The sequence below is a fragment of the Perissodus microlepis genome, chromosome 7 (assembly GCF_051167445.1).
Source record: "Perissodus microlepis isolate ML-2025 ecotype Zambia chromosome 7, ASM5116744v1, whole genome shotgun sequence".
Lineage (NCBI taxonomy): Eukaryota > Metazoa > Chordata > Actinopteri > Cichliformes > Cichlidae > Perissodus > Perissodus microlepis.
Window position 1 is genome coordinate 32672707 of NC_140467.1, and position 22473 is coordinate 32695179.

Here is a 22473-nt window from a genome sequence, read left to right on the forward strand (position 1 = left end):
CAGAGTAAAATCATATGACTTTATGGTAAGTTCTGAAAAAGCTAAAGGTCGCACTCCAGAACTTGCTTCATGTTTGTTATAAATGCACCATTAGTCACATCCAACACTTATTTGTCACATTCGGTTACAAAACAGCAAGATCATGGTGGCGAAATGCTCAACCGAGGCTTTACAACACAGCCTCACAGCAGGTGGTGAAACACAACACAACATCTCATCAACTGACTGCCCGGTCTCGTATATACCGTACATGTGGATGTACGCAAATTTAATATTTTCCACTTTTAAAAGCTGGAAAAATAATACACATCTGGAGGATGGAGGGGTTGGCGGTGCATCCTCAAGTTTAGGTAATTCACCTCACAGATTTTTCACATTTAATTTTATTCACTATCACTAAAATCACCTTGGTTAGTTGACAAACAGATCATGGTTGGGGTTAAAAGAGAAGGGTTTCCGCTTCATTTAAAGCTCTGATTTCTTGGTTGCTATGGTGATGCATTCCCACTGGAGATTTTCTACATTATACATGCTTATCGACATGAAAGCCATTGGTTACAAAGTCTGACAGTCACGAAAACGTGACGATTCCTGTCTGTAAACACGCACATGTAGCTTTTTGCTTGTCTGTTGCATCGTGGCTGTTTCTGAGACCAGGCTGTCAGTCACAGACGTCACAGTTTGTGCTGTTGTTTCAATAAAAAAACTAGTCTTTTTTTTCATCAGCTTCCATAAAACAGCATTAATGTTTTAATTATTACACCGGGTGTCTGATTATATCTGGCCATAGGCTCCTTTAACTTGAAGTTCTGCTCTCCGGTGGATCTCTGAAGGAGATATTTTATTGAATGGGAGGAAGACGATGTCCCTGTGAGTCACCACACCACTGCTGATTGATCCTCTTTAGGGTCGTGAAATAATTGTCCATCTCAGACTGGATTGTATGTGGTTATGTGCAAGGCTTTTGAAACTGTAAAACTGTTGTTGCATTTTTCAGATTGTTTAGCTAAATGGTTCATTCTTTAAAAAAAAATGTTTTAAAAAAGAACACCTTTGGCATGGCGTGAAGGTATACTAAGGATGATAACGATGTCACGCAACATGACTCCATCCTTGAGGAGCCTGAAGATGAAAGCCAACGACCGCTGTTAGTTATTTGAGGCTCATATTGGGAGGGTGTGGGTCGGTCTGGGGGTCAGGATGTGACTGCAGGGGAAGATGAAAGTAACGAGATGAAAGCTGATGTGGTGCCAGGTCTTAGAGTGATTTGGCTAAAGAGAAAAACAGACCATCACTCTCATGCCTCATCAATATATCTGCAGAGATGCTGGTAGCCATGGAGATGGTCAGTCAAGACACAGAGACACACAGAGAGAGAGAGAAAGCCTTGGAAAAACTTCCTTTTGCAACATGTGTTTTTGAATCACCAACTACATGAATTGGATTTGGGGAATCTGATCCGAGTCCAGCTCGCACTCCCGCCGGCGTGACCACACATGCTGTAAGCCACAACATTAATGACGGGAGGAGGGAGAGTCCTGCTCCAGGCTCCAAGAGTTTTAATCTTCTCACATGCTTTACTTGAAAAGGTCTGAATGCCTCTGCCGTGGGAATAAATACATTTAGTTTGCTTTTGGAGGAATGATGTTCCTGTAGAAGCACAGAAACAAGGATTTCTACTACAAACACTTCACAGCAGCAGTAGTTTTGTCATTTTGTATGTGTACTGTATGTGAGATTTATAACCTGTCTATACAGACTATAGACATTTATAAAATGCGACATAATTATGCCACAGAGAGCGAACAAAAAACTTCTGAGTCTGAATTATTTTCTTTGTTTTCAAAGATTTTAAAAATCCAAATAAGGCCAGATCCCCTTCGGATGATCCTCGGCAGATCAGAAAACTCACTTCATATGTAGAGTACATAGCATCACCTCCTGTCCTTCTCTTCTCTTGTGGGAGAAAAAGGATGTTACAACGTTGACTGATAGTCTCCATCTAGAGGGGTTTCGATATATCCTCAGTGTCAGACTGGAGGACTTTGTCTATTACTCTGTTAAATGGAGGAAAAGAGCAAACTGCTATGTAAACTTGATAGGTTGTGGTCTTTGCGTGGTTATTTCCAGCATCGTTCTCCAACTGTCTGGTTAAAGACCGAAGCATTAATTTCCACCTAAAGTTTAGAATCTGTATTTTGTGTGCTTCTTAATGATGATATTTGAAACTAGACAAAAACTTCAGGACATATTATGTTACATGACCACCAAACCACCACAAGGATTACAACATTCATGCACTCACAAACAATACTTCTGTGGCTGTGGGTACGTGCAAAGGCATCAGTGATTTTGCTGCAGTGTAATTGTCATGATCCTGGGTCTGTCTGAATTTTTGAGTTCATGTTCGTAGTTTTCTTTATTGATCCTTATGGTTTCTTGAGTATTTCTGGAGTCTTCAGTTCTTGTTATAATTTAGTTTTAGAGGTGAATTTGTTGCCTCAGTGTTTGCTTTCCCATCCTCTGTGTCATCCCTCCAAATGCGTGTTTGCCCGTTTAATTAGAGCACTCACTTCCTGTTTTATTTTGATAGTTACTTGTCCATAGTATCAAAGAAAAATGGGATTCAGAGGTAGATAAAGAAAGCAGAAAGGGCTAGTGGGAAGCTAGGCGTATGGCAAAGAGAGAGGGACAAAGCCACAGGAAAAGGCTTACAGCAGGGGTGTCAAACATAAGGCCTGTGGCCAGAATAAGACCGATAAAGACTCCACTCCAGCCCACTTGATGGCTTTGGTAAATATGATGGAGGGCATACATTTTGGGACTTTTGACGGTATTTTTAAGTTTTACAGCTTGTACTGCTGATAAAGTCCTTCATCCATCCAGAGCCATTCATACTATATCTAAGTAGTTAAGTAAGAAATAAGTAAATGACAGAAAATTTCCTGTTTTTCAGTGTCTACTGTAGAAATTTCCGTTAAAAGAAAAAAAAATTATTGAGCAACCAAAATATTGCAGGACAGTCTGTGCCTGACATGGGTGACCAGGTCAAAACGTCAGAGTTCACATGACGGAGGCTTTGGCTCCTTTAAGCTATGCCTCATTCACCTCCAGTCTACTGTTGTTAATTGCCTCTTACTTTTATATAGTGATATTAATCCACTCTCTTTCTTTAAATTCTGTTTAAAGTACATATTCCACTTTTCCTTATCTGTGGTCATTCATTGCATCACCACCAGTATGTCCTGCATTAATTATTTTGGTTAACACGGTGACATTTTAACAATCACAAAAGTATATTTTATGCAAGAGCATAAACAAAAAGCAAATTAAAATAGTCACATAGTGGTAAAGACTGTGTGTTGATTCGGTTTTGAAAAGGCACAACATTATCATTAAATACCTTAAATCTCTGTATTTGATCTTATACCAACTATCCTCTACAGCTTGAGAGGTTATTGCTTCTTGATAAGCCCAATTACTCCTATTTTATTTTTATTTTTGTATCATTTCCTGCTCTGTTAAAATTACTGCAGTTGCATTCTTAGAGCTCAACATTTTCTGGAACTGCTTCAAATTAAAGCCCCTCCAGAATTTCAGCAGACAGAAAACATTCATTTGTATATAAGGATTTTATTGTGAGGTACTTGCGGCACTTCACAAGATTGTCTGTGGATATGACATTAAAATTAATGAGTTATTCCACAACACCTGAGAATATGTGAGGGAGAGACAGATGGAAGCGGTGGTGCATCTACCATACTGGTACAGAAGAGGAAAACAGCACATCCAGGTAGAGAAGACAGATGTGAGGAAGATTCAGCAGCTGGTGAAGATTAGAGATGGAGAGCACCAAGACGAAACGCAAAAAACTGAAAAGCAATAAATTCTTTAAAGTATATCTTTCTATAAAAGTACACTCTTTGATGACTTCATCTCTCCACTGCTGCTTTTCTTCCAGTGGAGCACATGTGGAATATGCAGCCATCGTATAGTTGAATAGATATAAACTAACGGGTGGAGGACACCTATTAGTTTGCATGCCATGACGGGGCACAGTTTGACAGTCGAGCATCCATAAAACATTGATTTGCTTTCTGACTGTGCTTCATGCCGAGGGTGTAGACTGCTGCAGACACTCTGGCTGTCTAACAGTGAAAACTCCTCTCGCTGTTTCCCAGCAACACTCTCTGTGGTTTGTTTCTGTGGTTCATATCCATGGTAACAAGCACTGAGCGTTAAATTTGGCAGAGTTTGCATGAATAAATGGTCCATGATTTGATTGCTGACCAAATAACAAAAAATCTAATTGAGGTTTGAGAGGGGCTTTTTTGTTCCAGTGATGGAGTTTCTTGATGTAGAAGCAAATTGCATTCACCTTCAGATCAAAAGGGCTGCAGCATCATGTGAAAATGGGAAACAATGTTCTGCTGTAGGTGGTGGGGAAACAGAGGCCATGCACTTATAAAGCAGTGATGGGAATTTGTTAAAGAATGCGAGAAAAGTAATTAAATACTTTTTAGGAGTCTGTGGAGCCTCAAGTGGCCATTTCAGGAGCTGCCAGGGCAACTGTAGGAACGTGCGCTGCACTGCACCAGGGCCGGCCCAAGGTGTTATGGTGCCCTGAGCAGAATTTGCATTACGGCCCCCACCTCTACCTATATACATCACCAATCACCCAACTCAGCAGCTCCACCATTACCTCTTTATTGCTTAATAAAGAGGTAATGGTGGACTGTATGTCTTAGACAACCTTACCATGTATTTTTACAGTGCTGGAAACTGATAAAATATACCAGCAGAGCACGACTTAAAACAACAAGTTAACCATTTTAATTATTTTGAAATGTACAAACCTAAATACTATTACCCATTAAGTAACAAAAATACAAACTATTCATTATAGCAACGGTTCTTAACTTGAAAAGAAAGATTTAAAAAAAAAAACTACCAATGTCATGCCATATGAAATGCTAATGTATCTGTCAATAATAAAAATATGCTCACATGCTTGTCCCCATTCATCTGTAATCTGATCAGCTGGAGAAGCACTTTGGGACAGAAAAATTGTTCCCAAATATTTGAGAAATACTCCAAGGAAATAGCTGATAGAATGAGATGAACCTATTTAACAATTTATAGCAAACAGGAAATAATAAGAAAAACAACACACAAAGCAGATCTTATTACATAAAACAAGCAGCTAACCGAGGTGTAACATGAAGGGGTGCATAAAGTAAAGCTCTTAAAGGAGAATACTATACAGAAATTCTGTCTGGTAATGCTAATGACATAATGAATGGGATATAACTCAACCTGGCGTAGGATAAGTCGAATGCCACACATCTGACAATACCTGTGGTTTCTATATGACATAACCTAACCTCACCGAACAGCTGAAGGCTCATCTGATGCTTCTGTTTAAATAATGTCATTGTCATTTTCTTCTTTCTCTGTTTCCTTTCTCTCACTTTTCTCCCCAGAGGGATAAATACTCAGAAATGTTAAAGGCAGCAGTGTTAAACTGTCTGATTGTTAACATATTTATTAAAGAAATGTTGCTCTCTCATGTATGACTACCTCTGTGACAGCCTAGCATAGGGGTGGCCAACCCGCGGCTCCTGAGCCGCATGCGGCTCTTTGCCTGGTTTCATGCGGCTCTTACGCACATATCAAAGTTTGTGTTTGCGTTTTGGAGGGTTTTTTTTGTTGTTGATGTTGTTTTAAAATGTGCGTGTTCACTTTGCTTGAGTTCAATACGGTATTTTCATCAAATGCGCATGTGGGTGAGATTAAAATACCGCAAAGTTTCCCAGTAGGGGCAAGTTCACCCTTAAAATGGCAGGGAAAAAATGCACAGCAAAACGAAAACATGAAGATGAATACGGGACGTTTTAAACAGAGTGGGAGAGTTTATATTTTTTTGTTAAACGCAATAGCAAGCCATGTCTCATATGTCAGATGTAATTAGCGCATTTCAAAGCTTCAAAGCTCACTCCATGCTAACATTGACCAGGGATTACCAAAAGGGACTGAACTTCGCAAGCATGAGTTGGCCATTTTGAAAAGTCAGGCAGAAAAGCAGATACAGTTTTTCCCAAATTTTACGAAGCGCTTAGAGACCATAACGCTCGCATCCTATCAGCTGGCTTGGAACATTGCAAGGGCTAAAACCCATACAATGAAGCGGAGTTTGTTAAAAAATGCCTCAGTGATGTTGTTGAAATCTTGTCTCCTGAAAACGACAAACTAAAACACATGGTATCAGACGTCCAACTGTCCGGCACACTGTTGAACACAGAATATCGGACATTAACACGGTTATTGAAACACAGTTGCACTCTGACCTTCAAGCACGAGTATTTCAGTGTCGCATTGGATGAGAGTTGTGATATACAAGACAAGCCTCAATTGGCAATCGTCTGTGTCAAGCGATTGTGTGATCAAAGAAGAACTCCTTGATATTGTGCCATTAAAAGACAGAACCCGTGGCATAGACGTAAAAGAAACCATGATGGCTGCATTTGAAAAAGCAAATCTGCCCATAACGAAACTAACTGCAATAACCACGGATGGAGCACCAGCCATGATGGGATCTGTGAACGTGCTTGTGGGGTTGTGCACAGCTGACCAAATATTTCCTGAGTTTTGGAATTTCCACTGCATCATCCACATGGAGAAACTCATGTCTAAATCATTGAATTTAGATAACGTCTTAAAGCCTGTGATGGAAGTCGTCAACTATATCCGCACACATGCGCCTAACCACAGGCAATTCAAGAATCTCATCGCTGAGCTGGACCAAGGGCTTCCAGGTGACCTGCCGCTCTACTGCACTGTGAGGTGGCTGTCAAAAGGCCAGGTACTCTCTCGCTTCTTTGAGCTTTTGGATGCCGTGAAACTGTTTATGGAAGAGAAGGACAAGGACTATCCCGAGCTCTCGGACCTCAAGTGGATTATGGATCTGGCCTTTTTGGTCGACATGCTGTGTCACTTGGAAAGACTGAAACTGACCCTGCAGGGTAAGTTAAAAATGCTGCCTGACCTGGTGCAAAGTGTGTTTGCGTTTGTCAACAAACTACAGCTGTCCAAGGCGCATATTCAAAAGGGAGATTTAACGCATTTTCCCACTCTGCTTAAAGCCAGCGGGCAAGTTGCCAGCGCCGCCCTGAGTAAGCAAAGAGCCAGATATGCAATGCTGGTTGAAAACTTGCACGAAAGCTTTGTGACCCGGTTCCGTGATCTACAATAGAAAAGGCCACAGATTACGTTCCTCGTCGACACATTTAATGCAGAGACGGACTGTTTGAAAGTCCCGCTAGTCACAGATGAAGCTGCGGCTGAGTTGGAGATGTGTGATCTTTATGAGGAGGACCAATTGAAACCTGCTTTAAGGGAGGGGACCATTGAGTTCTGGAAAAGTGTGCCAATGGAAAAATACCCCAATGTCAAACGGGCTGCTCTTAAGATACTGTCAATGTTTTGGTCAACATACGTCTGCGAGTCTGTGTTTTCTACCCTAAAATATGTGAAATCAAAGCATCGATCTGTTCTGACTGACACTCATGTGAAAGAATTGCTTTGAGTGACAACAACGGAATACAAGCCAAATTTGAAGAGGAGTGTTCAAGGCAAGGAATGCCAGAAGTCCCACTAAACAACATGCATAGTAAAAGAAAAATGCTATTGTAGATTATTATATTTTTGTTTGTGGACTTGGTTGAACTGAGAGTTTGTGTGTGTGAGACAGTGCACACAATGTTCATTGTTGAAAATGACTGGCCTGTGTCATGTTGGTGTGTGACATTTACAATAAATCTGGCTGAGCAGAGGTGTGTGTATTTTTGTGCGTGTGTGTGTGACAGAGAGGGAGAGAGAGGGAGGAAGGGAGGAAGGGATGGGTGATGTTCATGTGTGCCCATGTGTATGATGTGGCTATTTGCGGTAACACAATAAAAAAAGTGGCTCTTGGTCTCTGACTGGTTGGCCACCCCTGGTTTATTTAGTTTTAAATGAAGAGGTTTTTAATTGTCATTTGCTGTGCATATCTCTTTCTGTCATGGTTGTGTAGCCCAGTTTGTGACACATAGAATATGTATTGGGAAACTGTCAATTGTGGAAGACTTAAAAGGCCTCACGATCAAGCGTTACTATCTTGAAGCAGGCAGGGAGGGACTACCAGTTTCCACCGGCAGCAGATTTTTGTCTGGTCTTTCCATGTGTCTGCTGGGCTTTGTTTATTAAATCTAAAAGTATATTGCTCTGGATGTGTGGATGAACAGGTTGTAAATGTCGTACAAATGCAGAAATCATTATATTTTCCAAAAATGCACAACATGCCATGTACAGTTTGAGACAACAGCACCTTACTGACAATGAAAGTATGTGCTTTCTAGTGTACTACATGACAGTGTATCTGAACTGAGACACATTGAAGTATTAAGGGCTGCACTTGGAGTCTGTCGGTCTAAAAAAGATATAGTTTCTTTATAAAAATCTGCCAGTATCGATCATATTAATACAACTATACTTTCTCATGTTCACTTGATGATTTATAGTTGCTGTTTCACTGTTCACAGCTGAACCAAGCTCTGCCTTATGTAATGGAAGAATAAGAGAGTTCAATAGAGGGGGAGAAAAAAATTCTGACCTGAAATGTTCCTCCAATGGCAGCACAACCCTTGCTCAGCAGGATGGCTGTACCCGTAGATGGATCAATCAGCGAATGGCCGTAAAGCCATTTTACCAGGTGATCAGATGACAGGGGTGTCATCTTTGTTCACTTTAATTGCACCCCACGGGACAGCACTTTCTCGCTCAGCTGTCTCCTGGAGACTAGAAGCTCTGCCTCTGTGCTCACCCGAAAGAATGTGAAGAAGAATGTCTTATTCCACTTTCATTCTGAGGAAAGCTTTTTAGCTCCTCTGTAACTGTGGATGATATTTGACAGACTATATATAACTTGAATAATAATAACTTTATTTATACATGGCACCTTTCATAACAAAGTTACAAAGTGCTTCACAGTACAAGATGGGAAATGGAATGAAATAACATAAAGAATACTGGCAACAAATGGAGATAAGAGCAAGGAATAAAGAAAATTAGAAATGGAAAAACAGGTAAATTAAAAGCAAATATTAAAAAATGAATTAAAAAGGATAATTAGGGGAAGGTGATAAAACAATTATTATGGAGAACATAAATGTAAATCAAAGTGGAAGCACAGAAAACAGCTGCGTATATGTCTTTAAGATGGATTTAAAAGACAACAGTGAGCCTTCTTAGGAAGCTTGATTCAGAGAGTGGGTCCACTGACAGAAAAAGCTGGATCAGCCTTGGTTCTCAGCTGAGATTGTGGGATGACCTTGGCTGAGGACCTCAGGTTAGGACCTGGAACGTACAGTCCCACAATTTGACAGCCACCTTAAATCTTAGCTGTTTTAAAGCATTGTCTAAATTTAATTTAATTTCAGTTGCTACTGGCCCATAAAGTAGAATCACCAGCCAAGTCTGATTAAAAACATGGGTTTGCTAATGTTGGCCCCAAATAAGGTTTTAAAATGCATTCCACCCGGAAGTTTACCTTTTCTTACAACGTGCTACGTTGTGCATTGTTGTTGTTGTCATGGCGACGCTTCCGTCGAACAAACGCTGTTGCTAAGCGATGCTCGTAAACTTTAACTTAGAAAGACGATCCCGAAGCTACCCGCAGCTCCATTCACTTGCGTTCAGTCCAGTTCCATAGTTTTGTTCCCGTTATGACCGAGCAGACAGCCGCTGTGGGACATAAAGTTGGAAAACCGATGTTGCATAACTGGGTCGAAGAGGTGAGTACTGTGAACCATTTCCGAGTTTTAGCTAATGTTAAAAGTTCACGCGAGACTTCTTAACAACGTTTTCTAATTTAATCTAATAATTAATATACCTGGAGCTAACACCCGGTGTCTAGGTAACCATATTTGAAAGACAGAGTCCCTGACACAGCAAGTATATGTTATAACACTGATTTCAAAGTCATCGTCACTCAGGGCCACAGAATTAGGTACACCTTGCTAGCACTGCTAGCACTAAGTTGGATCCAATTCTACCTTCAGAATTGCCTTAATTCTTCGTATGGTCTGCTCCTGCCGTAGCCCATCTGCTTCAAGGTTTGCTATTTTGTGTAGTATTTAGAGATGTCCTTCTGCATACCTTGCTTATGACAAGTGGTTGTTTGAGTTTCTGTTGCCTTCAGCTCAAACCAGTCGGGCCATTCTCTGACCTCTGGCATCAACAAGTCATTTTACCCGTGAGAACTGCTGCTCACTGGATATTTTTTTTCTTTTTTGGACCATTCTCTGTAAACCCTAGAGACGGTTCTGTGGGAAAATTCGTGTAGATTAGCAGTTCCTGAAATACCCAGATCATCCACGCCATGTTCTTAAATGACCTTTCTCCCCCATTCTGAGGCTTGATTTGAGCTTGAGCAGATCATCTTGACCATATCTTCATGTCTAAATGCAGTGAGTTACTGCAATGTAATTGGCTAATTCAATAGTTGCATTAAAAAGAACAGGTGTACCTAATGGACTGGCCAGTAATTGTGTATCAATATAGTTGTAATTCCTCACCAGATAATTCAATACATTTGTAAAACCATTTGAAATAAAGCTGAAAGTCTGCACTGCAGTCATGTCTTGATTGTCTGATTTATAATCCACTGTGATGGTGTACAGTTGCAAAAGTACAAAAACATTTTTTACTTATCCAAAATTGTAGATTTTTATGGTTTTCCACCCGACTAAAAAATCCTGTGATTTTTTTTTTTTTTACTCAGAGAGCCATTGCAGATCTCCATACAGAGGACCCAAAAACACACAAGCACATACATGGCCACAAGGGGATTCTCACAATAGACCTGGAGTCCAAGATGGAGTCTGTGACTACGCTGAAAGCAGCTTATGTTGCTCCAAAGAGTCCAGTGGGGAGGTTACAGGGTATGTGTCTTTATCTTTCACCAGCCAGAATGAAAAAAAATGTTGAAACCCATACCATTAAGAGCCATGTAAAGAATAGAGAAGCATTTACAAAGAGCTGAAAGATTTTATTATTTGCTGTGACCTCTTCTTATTTCAATTCAAAAAAGTTTTTTATTCTGGGGGATGGCTTTCTATGCATGCCCTGTTCATCCTGTCTTTTATATTTTCCTCGGTTCAGGCATCAGAGGCGAGCTGCTTAAAAAACACACTGCCCAGATGATAAGGTAAATGAACTATGAACAAGTCTTTTGATGTTAAAAGAATTATTTCTGGAAGTGGTTTGTTTATGGAGACGAGGAGCACTGCCTGACCATGTCTTGAGGGGAAGGTGATGTAATATTTACACGTCGGGGTTTGTTTTACTGTTCAGTCACAGCTGTGATAGCTTTTAAATCAGACTTTATGGTGTTATTTTACACAGGGGCCAGTCACCCTTATGGGGTTTATAAAGTCCATCCCTGCAGAGGTGGTTGTTAACATCCCACACAAGTTAACAACTCATAAAAGCCTGCAAAGCGTAATGTCTTCAATGAAAACTTTTTGACTAGTAGTAGACAGTGTGTCATCATTTGATTTTAAACCATACACTAAATTTCCTGGGTTTTATAAGCAAACACCAACGGTGTGTCCAATAGCCTTGTATGATTTGGCTGATTGGCTGTTATGTAAAGCACAACACTGTGTATAAATAATCCTAGCCAGATGGGAGATTGGCGGAGTATCAAGCTTTGGGTTTCATTTCAGTCCAGTATGACATATTTTGTATACTATATGCAATACCACAGAGCCACTGAGTGTCGTGAAACGATACAAATAAATGATGCTTACACCAGGAGCCTTAAACGCCCTGCACACCATCAGCTCACCCACACATGTTTGCATTTATTAGAGCTCTTCGCTGGACTGTGTGGGCATGAGCAGACTGCGCCTGGCTAATAGTGCTTCTTGCACCTGCTAGGGCGAGACGACTTTACTATTTCCAGTGAATGCAACACTTCAGCTTGCGTGCTACGTTCAGTCAAAAGATTTGGAAGAAAGCAAAAACCATCCTTGTATGGTCAGACATCATTCCAGGATGGCTAATCTTAATAGCAAATGAGGCAGATGGATAATTGCATATAATATTTTTTTTTTTTAAATCACTCCTTTCAGAAGCAGTTGATTTTATTTTCATTTTATGATACTAACTTTTGCATTATGAATGAATTCTGAATATTTTCTGAGTTGCAGGCCCTACACACAGAAGTTAAAGGCAAATTTGCTTCTTAGGTACATGAAGCAGCCATGTGAAAATTTCAGGAATGGAAAAACAAATTTAAGAAAATAGAGAAAACTTGAAAAGGTGTAAACTGGGTAATTGGATGATTAAAACAAGTTCTGCTTCTTACATACATTTTGTTTCCAAAATACTTTTCTAACGTGCAGCTTATGGCTGTGAAATAGTGTTCTTCGCATGTTCTATATGATAACTTGGACATGTTACTCAGACTTCTCTCTTTGTTCAGACTGCAAGCTTTGTGTATAAAACATAAAAATATATTGCAGGTCTGCTGGATATCTCTGTACTTGAAATGCAATGGTTTTCACAACTTCTGGGAAACAAGAGAGAGCACAAATCTTCAACCCACCTCAAAATTTTTGTGTGGCTTCTTTCAATATATTCGCTATAGTCACTATAGGAAAAAATCATCTGTTTCTGAGGAGTTCAGATGGGAAGCACTGATTGATTTTTGATTTCAGGAAAGACCTAGAATTCATCCAACCATCCATTTTCTGCTGTTTATCTGGGTCTCGGTTGTGTGGGCAGCAGAGATGTCCAGACCTCCCTCTAGCACCTCCACCTCTAGCTAATCTGGGGGAAGCCAAGAGACATAGTCTCTTCTCAGCATGTCCTGGTTCTGCCCAGGGGCTTCACAAACCTCTCTGAGGAGGCGCGGGAGGCATAAATGCCCAAACCACTTCAGCTGGCTCCTTTCAATGTGCAGCAACTTTCAGTATATTTTATAGTAAATAGGTTGTTTACAAAATCATTTAATTACATCATGCTACACTTAAAAAAACAAAACAACAACAAAAACTGTATGTGCTGGATCACAGACAAGTGCTGCTGCTTGGTGCTTAGATTCTGTCTTCTTGTTTTCACAGTGAGAAGATTCATGCTGATCTGAACCCACTGACTCCCAAAACGGAGTACTGCACCACAACCCAGAAGGATTTCTGTGTGGAGGGATTTATGCCTCATAAACCTGAAACAACACGTGTATGTAGAGTTACAAACTTTGTGTGTGTTTGTGTCTGTGCTTAATCTCCCCAAACAGCAACAATCTGATTTCAAAACTACAAAATAAATTTCCATACTTTTATTTCCTCCTCTTTGAGTTGTTTGTATTTTGGTTATGTGAAATACACAGTTGCTGTGAGAAGCAGAATATCTAAAATAATAAGTACATCATCAGCCTCTCCTATAAAAGCCTGAAAATCTTTCTGACATTTTACTGGTTTAATTTTTTACAGGTTCATGACTACAAAACTGACCAGGCCATCACATTCTGGAGTGAAAACTGCCAGCAGATACAGGTGAGTCAGACTGTTTAGCCACTAATAGCACCATGAAATATGTCAGGGAACACACAACAGCAGCAGGAGAGTCACACTTAAACACCAAGGTCAAGAGGATGATATTAATCACCTCTCTCTGCTGTGATTAGTCATAGTAGGGGTGGGCGATATAAACGATATAAATTTGGCCAACGATAGAGATTTTGACCATACCGCTCTATCGTGATAGCGCATGTTGATGACGTCATCAAGCTGCGCCTGTTTTGGTGGAAAGCATTGCAGCGGCTACAACCATTATCATCTGCAAATTATGCCGGCAGTCATAGCAAAGAGATGAAGCACTGTTGAAATATGGGTAAAGGCAAAAACTGCGCTTCCTCCACTTCCGTAACATTAATTCATTAATGTTGAATTCTCTCTCTATTCCCATCTTGTTGCAGTATATTAATAACTAACCTCGTATTGTGGATGAATAATCTCAGTTGTTCTCCTGACTGAAGTTTGCCCGTGTAATAGCATCCTGCTATGCGATTGCATTTGTCCCTAACCACCAGAGTCCTTCACGTTAACTTTTATCGAGTAGAAAAAAAGTTGGCGTTCATCCTCCAGCTTCACTGTGCTAATGTTATGCTAACATAGCTGTGTCGCTAGCAATCAGGTAGCACAACATTATATACCAGGTAGTCCAACTTCAGTAACCCTGCAAACGGCAATGCTGTTTAGTTTTCTGTCTTCATTTATGTTGGAAGTGGTAGCAGAGCTGTACGTTTTAATTCATTTCAAAAATCTCTCAGTCAGAACATGGTATGTCATGTTTAGGTGGAAACTAGCGAGCTAACTTCCTGTTAACTTCTAACTCAGTTAAATTTAATAAATTCTGTTTTCATGGATGCATGGATGTTAAACTTAATTGTTACACCTGGTAAAGCAGCATCGCTGATGATTTTATTAAAGATGAAAGAATTTAGACCGTTTTTAACTCTGTGTTCGTTTGGGACCTGAACAGGATGGAGTTTTGGACCCAGATTACTCCGCGAAGCTCCTCACTACGGCAGCCGTAATGCTCTGACAATAATTGCGGCTTAACAAAGTTGTACTAAAACATTTTTTAACAGATTTCTGCACGCCCAAATCGGTTCGAGGTCAGTAAGCACAACCAGAATTCATACATAAGGCACAATCTCGATTTTTGAGAAAATTAAAGGATTTTAAGTTTGCCTTATAGTGTGGAAAATACGTTATACAGAAGAAAAGAATATATCGCGATATATATCGTTACCGCACGTGCTTCAAATTATACCGCGATATGGATTTTAGGCCATATCGCCAAGTCATAGTGTATTTTTGTGTCACAGGGTGTGACTGCCGCCCGGAGCTCGAAGGGACCCTTCAGGAAGTCGGCTCTGTTCAGCACGCCCATCACCGAGCGGCTGGATGAAATTGATCTCCCACCTGACAATTGAGGCACTACACCAGCGTGCTGTTCTGCCACTTTTTTTAATGATTTTTTATTAAAATGGTAATCCATTTTAAAGGTTAAGTTTAGTTCTTAGCGATAGTGGCACCACAAAGGATTTATCTATTCTTTAAGGCTATTCTTTTTTTTGTTATTATTGGCACTCATGTTGGTTAAGTGAACTGCCATCGCCAAAACAGCAGTTAGAGCTGCACAAAACTCACTGTGTGTACTGGACATCATAAATCCTATGCAACAGCTGGGAGACCAGCATATATTCTGTGTACCCGACTGTCAGTGTATTGACAACAAAACTGACTTGGATGAGATGAATCAGCAGTCAGTGTTTGAAAAGATGCTACCTAGATGCTGAGTACCATGACCGCAGCTGTATTTACATCTGCACCATGAACACGTCACAGGAATGGGAGGAAAGAAGGATGTTTTGAGTGTGTAAGTGGACCCGTGGGATGTCATTATTTTCTTATCACTGAGCAAGTATCTCCGTGCCATCAGTGGAAGAAACTCCAAGCTGCCGGGCATGACAGATTAACTCATTCTCAGTAATATGCATTAATCAGCCAATTTAATCAGATTTAATCATTTCAGATTGTCCCTGCCCACTTTTTCCCCAGGTAACAACAACAAATTGACTGGAGGGTTTTTGAGATGCTAAAGATGGCCCCTGGCTGCAAGGAGTGAATTACTTCTAATCAGCCAATCGTATTGCGTCACTTAGCATATGAAACGGTTCATAACTGTCTGAGAAGCCAGTGTTTTCAAAGTGTGCACATATATCCAACGGAAAATTTGTTGTGTACATCTAGCGCTGCGTTGGACCCTTTTTGACTCCAGAACTGCCTTAGAGTAATTCTTCTTCATGAAGATTTTGGTCCACGTTGATGTGATTTGTTGGCTCCCACATCTCAAAGGTGCTCTGATGGATTGAGATCTGGTGAGAAACCAGAACCTTCTCAAGTAAAGTTTAAGAATATCTGTAATAAGTAAACCTTTCACCCTGTCTCTCTCACACTGTTAGCTGTGGTCCCTCCATGCGGAGGATGAAGCAGGTTTCACTGATTGATGGGTGTGACAGCAACTTTAGTACTTTCTGCACCTGACTGTTGTGTTGCTGTGTGCACCTAGCCGGGAGTTTGTTTACATCCTCTGTTCATCTTTTTCTGTAATATGTCTGTGCAGCCTTTTTGCAATCTGTAATTATTGAATTCAGTTAGTGCTGAGTGGCAAAAAGACACACTTTTCTCTGACACCGGGTAAATATGTCACCCTTAAAGAGGAACAACAGCTTCTTCACACACATGTGCTGCTACAGCATGCTAATTTAAAACAACACATCACTGAGAGTCACACAGTGTATGCTACAGATTCATGTACGTCTTCTGTCAATCAGAGGACAATGCCGGGCTCTGCTGATCCTTTCTGGGCTTTCAGCAGGGATTAGTGGGTGGTAGCTATGGCGACAAGTAATTTTTAGTGTATATCGCTGCAGCTTTTCTCTCCAGACATTTCAATATCTCACAGCATCATACAGGAAAACCAATTTGCCTCTGAAAGACAAGGGCTTGCAGCAGATTTGTACTCAACATTTGAAATGAAATGTGATACAGCAACTGTCATTTTGTTTCAGCTGTGCTATTTATACATGCTGAGCTACGCTGTACAATAGAAATCTACAGACAGTGAAGTCATTTTTAGGTCAGAAGGTAATGTTCTGTTCCCACAAGTGTGTAACTGCTATTTTAGCATAACTGAAGTGACTGTATCCTAATGCTGACCAGGTCCTAACCATAGACTATGTATACTATGACATCATTTTGAGTCAGTGGCCATATTTCGACAAGAAGGCAGAGCGCTTAGTTATCAACCGAATGGCACCAAGCTTGGTTAGAATCCATAAACTATAAGGGTGCAACTCACAGACACGTGTCTCCTAATTAGTGCAGCGATGTCTCATGATATTAATCAGCTAATTTATTTTTATAGAAGGCTTAAACTCAAACCAGTTAGCACGGGTCAGTCCTAGGAGACACAATAGGCTGTAGCTTTAATTAGTCAAAGTGCCCAAGCCATGAAGCCTCAATAAAAATTGAAGGCTGAGTTCCCAAACAAAAATCTAACCTGGAACAATTGTTTTGAAGAAGTAAATTATATAAAGGGACCAAAAAGTTTTTCTACTGGCTGCTGGAGGCACAGTCTCCATAGGCTCCCATGGTAAACGTACAGTACTCACAAATAAAAATAGTGTATAATTAACAGGTTTATTATCATTAGCTAAAACTAAACTAAAACAATGATGTTACATACACTTCAAAGAAAGTATCACTAATGCTAGGGAACAGCAGCTAACAACAGCTAACAGGGGTTAACAGCAGTTAACAGTAGCAAAATCAGCTGCACTACGGACAGTTCAGCTTTCATCGGTCAGATTAGCTTCTCTGAATTACTGACCCGTATCACAGTCCTCACAAAGTTTTATAGCCTCTTCCGGAGTAAGTAAAAGTGCATGCTTTTCACCCATGTTGACAGCTGAGGTAAACAGTAGACTGGCAGCATTCCACAGATGGGGAAAAAACTCAAGGGCCGATCCAGTCCAGACAGTTATAGAAACACACCGACCATAGCCAATACAGTCTAAATTTAATGTTTTTGATCTCTCTTGGCTGACTAAAACATTCAATTCAATTCAATTTTATTTATATAGCGCCAAATCACAACAAAAGTCACCTCAAGGCGCTTTATATTGTACAGTAGATAGAGAGAAAAAACCCAACAATCATATGACCCCCTATGAGCAAGTACTTTGGCGACAGTGGGAAGGAAAAACTCCCTTTTAACAGGAAGAAACCTCCAGCAGAACCAGGCTCAGGGAAGGGCGGCCATCTGCTGCGACCGGTTGGGGTGAGAGAAGGAAGACAGGATAAAGACATGCTGTGGAAGAGAGACAGAGATTAATAACAGATATGATTCAATGCAGAGAGGTCTATTAACACATAGTGAGTGAGAAAGGTGACTGGAAAGGAAAAACTCAATGCATCATGGGAATCCCCGGCAGCCTACATCTATTGCAGCATAACTAAGGGAGGATTCAGGGTCACCTGGTCCAGCCCTAACTATATGCTTTAGCAAAAAGGAAAGTTTTAAGCCTAATCTTAAAAGTAGAGATAGTGTCTGTCTCCCGAATCCAAACTGGAAGCTGGTTCCACAGAAGAGGGGCCTGAAAACTGAAGGCTCTGCCTCCCATTCTACTTTTAAATACTCTAGGAACAACAAGTAGTTCTGCAGTGCGAGAGCGAAGTGCTCTAATAGGGTGATATGGTACTACAAGGTCATTAAGATAAGATGGGGCCTGATTATTTAAGACCTTGTATGTGAGGAGTAGGATTTTGAATTCAATTCTGGATTTAACAGGAAGCCAATGAAGGGAAGCCAAAACAGGAGAAATATGCTCTCTCCTTCTAGTCCCTGTCAGTACTCTTGCTGCAGCATTTTGGATTAACTGAAGGCTTTTTAGCGAGTTTTTTGGACATCCTGATAATAATGAATTGCAGTAGTCCAGCCTGGAAGTAATAAAGGCATGAACTAGTTTTTCAGCGTCACTCTGAGACAGGATATTTCTAACTTTAGAGATGTTGCGCAAATGGAAGAAAGCAGTCTTACATATTTGTTTAATATGTGCATTGAAGGACATATCCTGGTCAAAAATGACTCCAAGGTTCCTCACAGTGTAACTGGAGGCCAAAGTAATGCCATCCAGAGTAAGAATCTGGTTAGACACCATATTTCTAAGATTTTCAGGGCCGAGTACAATAACCTCAGTTTGATCTGAATTAAGAAGCAGAAAGTTGGCGGCCATCAAGGTCTTTATGTCTTTAAGACATTCCTGCAGTTTAACTAATTGGTGTGTGTTATCTGGCTTCATGGATAGATAAAGCTGGGTGTCATCTGCATAGCAGTGAAAATTTATGCTATGTCTTCTAATGATACTGCCTAGGGGAAGCATGTATAATGTAAACAGAATTGGTCCTAGCACTGAACCCTGTGGAACTCCATAATTAACCTCAGTGTGTGAAGAGGACTCTCCATTTACATGCACAAATTGGAGTCTATTAGATAGATATGATACAAACCACTGCAGTGCAGTACCTGTAATACCTACAGCATGTTCTAATCGCTCTAATAGGATATTATGCTCAACAGTATCAAACGCTGCACTGACATCTAGCAAGACAAGCACAGAGATGAGTCCACTGTCAGAGGCCATAAGAAGATCATTTGTAACCTTCACTAAAGCTGTTCCTGTGCTGTGATGAGCTCTGAAACCTGACTGAAACTCTTCAAATAAGCCATTCCTCTGCAGATGATCTGTTAGCTGTTTGACAACTACTCTTTCAAGGATTTTTGATATGAAAGGAAGGTTGTTTGTCTTATAGCAGACGCCATAGCTAGGATTATACACTTGAATTGTGACGGGTAAGAAAACAGAACTTGGTTGACCGCAGCTGGCAAACTACTGAAATCTAGTGGTGAAAACTTTTAGTAACTTCATAAATGACCAACATGTTTACAGCCTGGAACAAACAGAAAATTATATAAATAGTTTATGCTGGCGTCCGCTTGGCTTCATCTCCAGAATTTTCTAGTCACTGAACTGGATGCCTCAGCTGTGTTTGTGTTGTTGGTGCTGTGATATCGCTGAGGGGTGGATCAGCCAATAAGTCTGGGTTTCAGTTTGGGTCATAGACAGTATAAAACATGGATGTAGCTTGTAACGTGAAAGGCCATCAGATGGCAATAGTTGTGGTTGCACAAACACTTGAACCCATAAAGGTTACATGGAAAACGATTTTCTGATTTGGCAATTACAGAGCAGCAAAAGGAGCTTTATTGTATGGGTGGGGATTTGACGCACTTTTGGATAAAGTCCCAAGCGGCCATCAGAGGAACTGCAGTTTTTTGCTTTTCAGCCTCGAGTTTTTCCCTTGGTAGTCGCTAGAATTTATTTTTTTGCTCTTTATTTTAATCTGCAGAATTTTGGCTTTTTGGCTTTTACTGTTTCTCTGAAACTATCTGCAAAATCCTCAAAAGCTTTAAACCACTGAGATCAAAGAAATTCTGTGTTCAACACAAAAAAACACGTTGTCATTCTTACAGAGATTGCGGCCAGAAATAGCAAGAGTCCCTACGAAGCTAAAACGCTGATATTGCTCCTATTTATAGTTATATCGTTTTTGAATATGCATATATCTTGCATCTAGAATTCACCAAAGCTGTTTTCCAGAGCTTAAAGAGACACAAAGTTACTCTGTGTAAACTCGGAGCAGTTCGTGTAACAAAAGGTCTGATCTATATGTGGCAAAAGCAGAACGTAACAGATGATTGGATGACAGCCAGGTCAGCTGAGGGAAGCTCGGCGTGGGGTTCAGTGGAGACCCTCAATTCCCTCTGTGTGGCTCTAACTGGTGTCAGGATGCAGCATGTCGCTGCAAGAAAGTGGGCGGTAATTACAGCCGTGCAGGAGGGGAAGATGCTATCCTGCAGAGATGACAACGCACGAGCGCTCGCGCGCACACACACACCCGTGCACCTGCTCAAAAACTGATGAGCCTCTAATGAGCGGTGATGTCATTACAACCAAAACACAGCTGTCTGCTGCCGACTTGTGTTTCCTCCTTGCTGTCTGTCCACAGGCTGCAGATACACAATGCTCTGCTTTACTGAAGAGCACTCAGTATTTTAGGGAAATGTAAAGTGATAGACTGGATGTAAAAAATGGATGCACCCATTACACCCATTACTTAGTGAAACTCAGCAATACTGCTCATTCATAGGGTAACAACCTGTCAATCATAAGGTAGTCCCGTCCTAAAGCATGCACTAATTGGGACCACAGTTCACAAAATTAATATCAGATGTGTCCTCTCTCATCACCATCTCTTCCAGGCCATCTAGGGGAACAACAAAGCATTCCCAGACCAGCCAAGAGATGTAATCCCACCTGTCCTGGGGGTATCCCATGGTCACCTCCTCCTGGTGGCACATGCCCAGAACATCTCACCCAGGAGGAATCCTAATCAGATGCTTGAACCACCTCAGCTGGTTTATTTGAATGTGGAGGAGTAGTGGCTCTAGTCTGAGTCCGTTACAAATGGACTGGACTCCTCACCCTACCTCTAAACGAGAGCTCATGACCACAGGTCAAGGTGGGACGTAGAATAGAGGAGGAAAAGAGAACCACAGAGAAGATTTGTGGATCTAGTGAAGGACCTGCGGAAGGTTGGTGTGACCGAGTAGCATGCTACAGTAGAGACAGGGTGAGGTGGAGGCAGACGATCTGCTGTGCTGACCCCTCAAGGAAAAACATGAAGTACTGCTCACCTCGGCAGGGTGGATGTATAAACATTTTCTTTGCAAAAGGGTCTGGGTATCACTGAATAATGTTGGTTTCCTAGTACAAATAAACATATATGAATAAATGAAATATGAAAAAATGTTCTTGGTCTCAGAAACAAAACTGAAATGCTGGCCTGAGACATCTGCACACGGTCAATTACTCCGTTAGTTCCTCTGAAACTGAAACAGGAAGTCAGCTGTTTGTTTGTTACTAAACCAAATCAATAAAGTCATGTGACTGATTTCTATTTTGTTTCCAAATGAAAAATTTGGAAACGAAAAAAGAAAACTCACTAGTTTGGTTGGTCTTGGGTAGACAGGAAGTAGAAGTTAAGAGAAATAAATATGAAAATAAAAGCAGATAACAGAATAACCTGCTTTGGTTCAACCTACCTCGTTAACCAATTAATCTTCCAAGGTTAACAGCAAAGGTTAGAGTGCCTCTCTAGTAAATTGGTTGCTGCACTTAATTTTTTTTAAAAGATGCAATGTTTTAGAGCAGCGGTCCCCAACCCCCGGGCCTCGGACCGGTACCGGTCCGTGAGTCGTTTGGTACCGGGCCGCGAGAGTTGAGGCTCAGGTGTGAAATGTATGGTTTTCAGGGTTTTTATCGGTTTTCAGCGTTATTTTGTTATCGTTTTTATCGTTAACTCGGTTTTCCTGGGTCTTTTCACGTGTGTTATGAATAAATCTTTTTTTCGGTACCGGTACTAGTTTTATTTTGTTGTATTTATCCGCGACACCTTAAAGGCCGGTCCGTGAAAATATTGTCGGGCATGAACCGGTCCGTCGCGCAAAAAAGGTTGGGGACCGCTGTTTTAGAGGGACACTCGATATTTGGGGGGGGACCGAGAAAGTCATTTATGAATTGCTTCTGAGTTGAAAGTGGGTGTTTGTCAGGAAGATTTGTAATGCTGGAAACAAAGGGCTCTTTTCTCACATTACACCCTTTGTGAAAGCAAATATCAATAACACCACAAAAGAAATCCAATAATGTAAAAATAGTCCCTGGTCCATAAATTAAAA

General features: G+C 40.8%; 2 protein-coding genes across 3 annotated transcripts; both read left to right on the forward strand.

The window, feature by feature from the left end:
* The first annotated feature begins 6514 nt into the window (after nucleotides 1-6514).
* LOC146383454 (general transcription factor II-I repeat domain-containing protein 2A-like) lies at nucleotides 6515-7252 on the forward strand. The gene has a single exon (XM_084932453.1). It carries the CDS (start codon nucleotides 6515-6517, stop codon nucleotides 7250-7252), a length of 738 nt encoding a protein of 245 aa, XP_084788579.1.
* Nucleotides 7253-9658: 2406 nt separating this feature from the next.
* spag8 (sperm associated antigen 8) lies at nucleotides 9659-22462 on the forward strand. 2 transcript variants are annotated; one of them, XM_084934705.1, is made up of 6 exons: nucleotides 9659-9830; nucleotides 10820-10979; nucleotides 11200-11245; nucleotides 13167-13281; nucleotides 13536-13598; nucleotides 14936-22462. In XM_084934705.1, exons 1-6 carry the CDS (start codon nucleotides 9762-9764, stop codon nucleotides 15041-15043), a joined length of 561 nt encoding a protein of 186 aa, XP_084790831.1. In that variant the 5' UTR covers nucleotides 9659-9761; the 3' UTR covers nucleotides 15044-22462. The 2 variants fall into 2 exon arrangements, with proteins under 2 accessions (XP_084790831.1, XP_084790832.1); XM_084934706.1 differs by having other exon boundaries at nucleotides 20998-22462.
* Nucleotides 22463-22473: the final 11 nt, after the last annotated feature.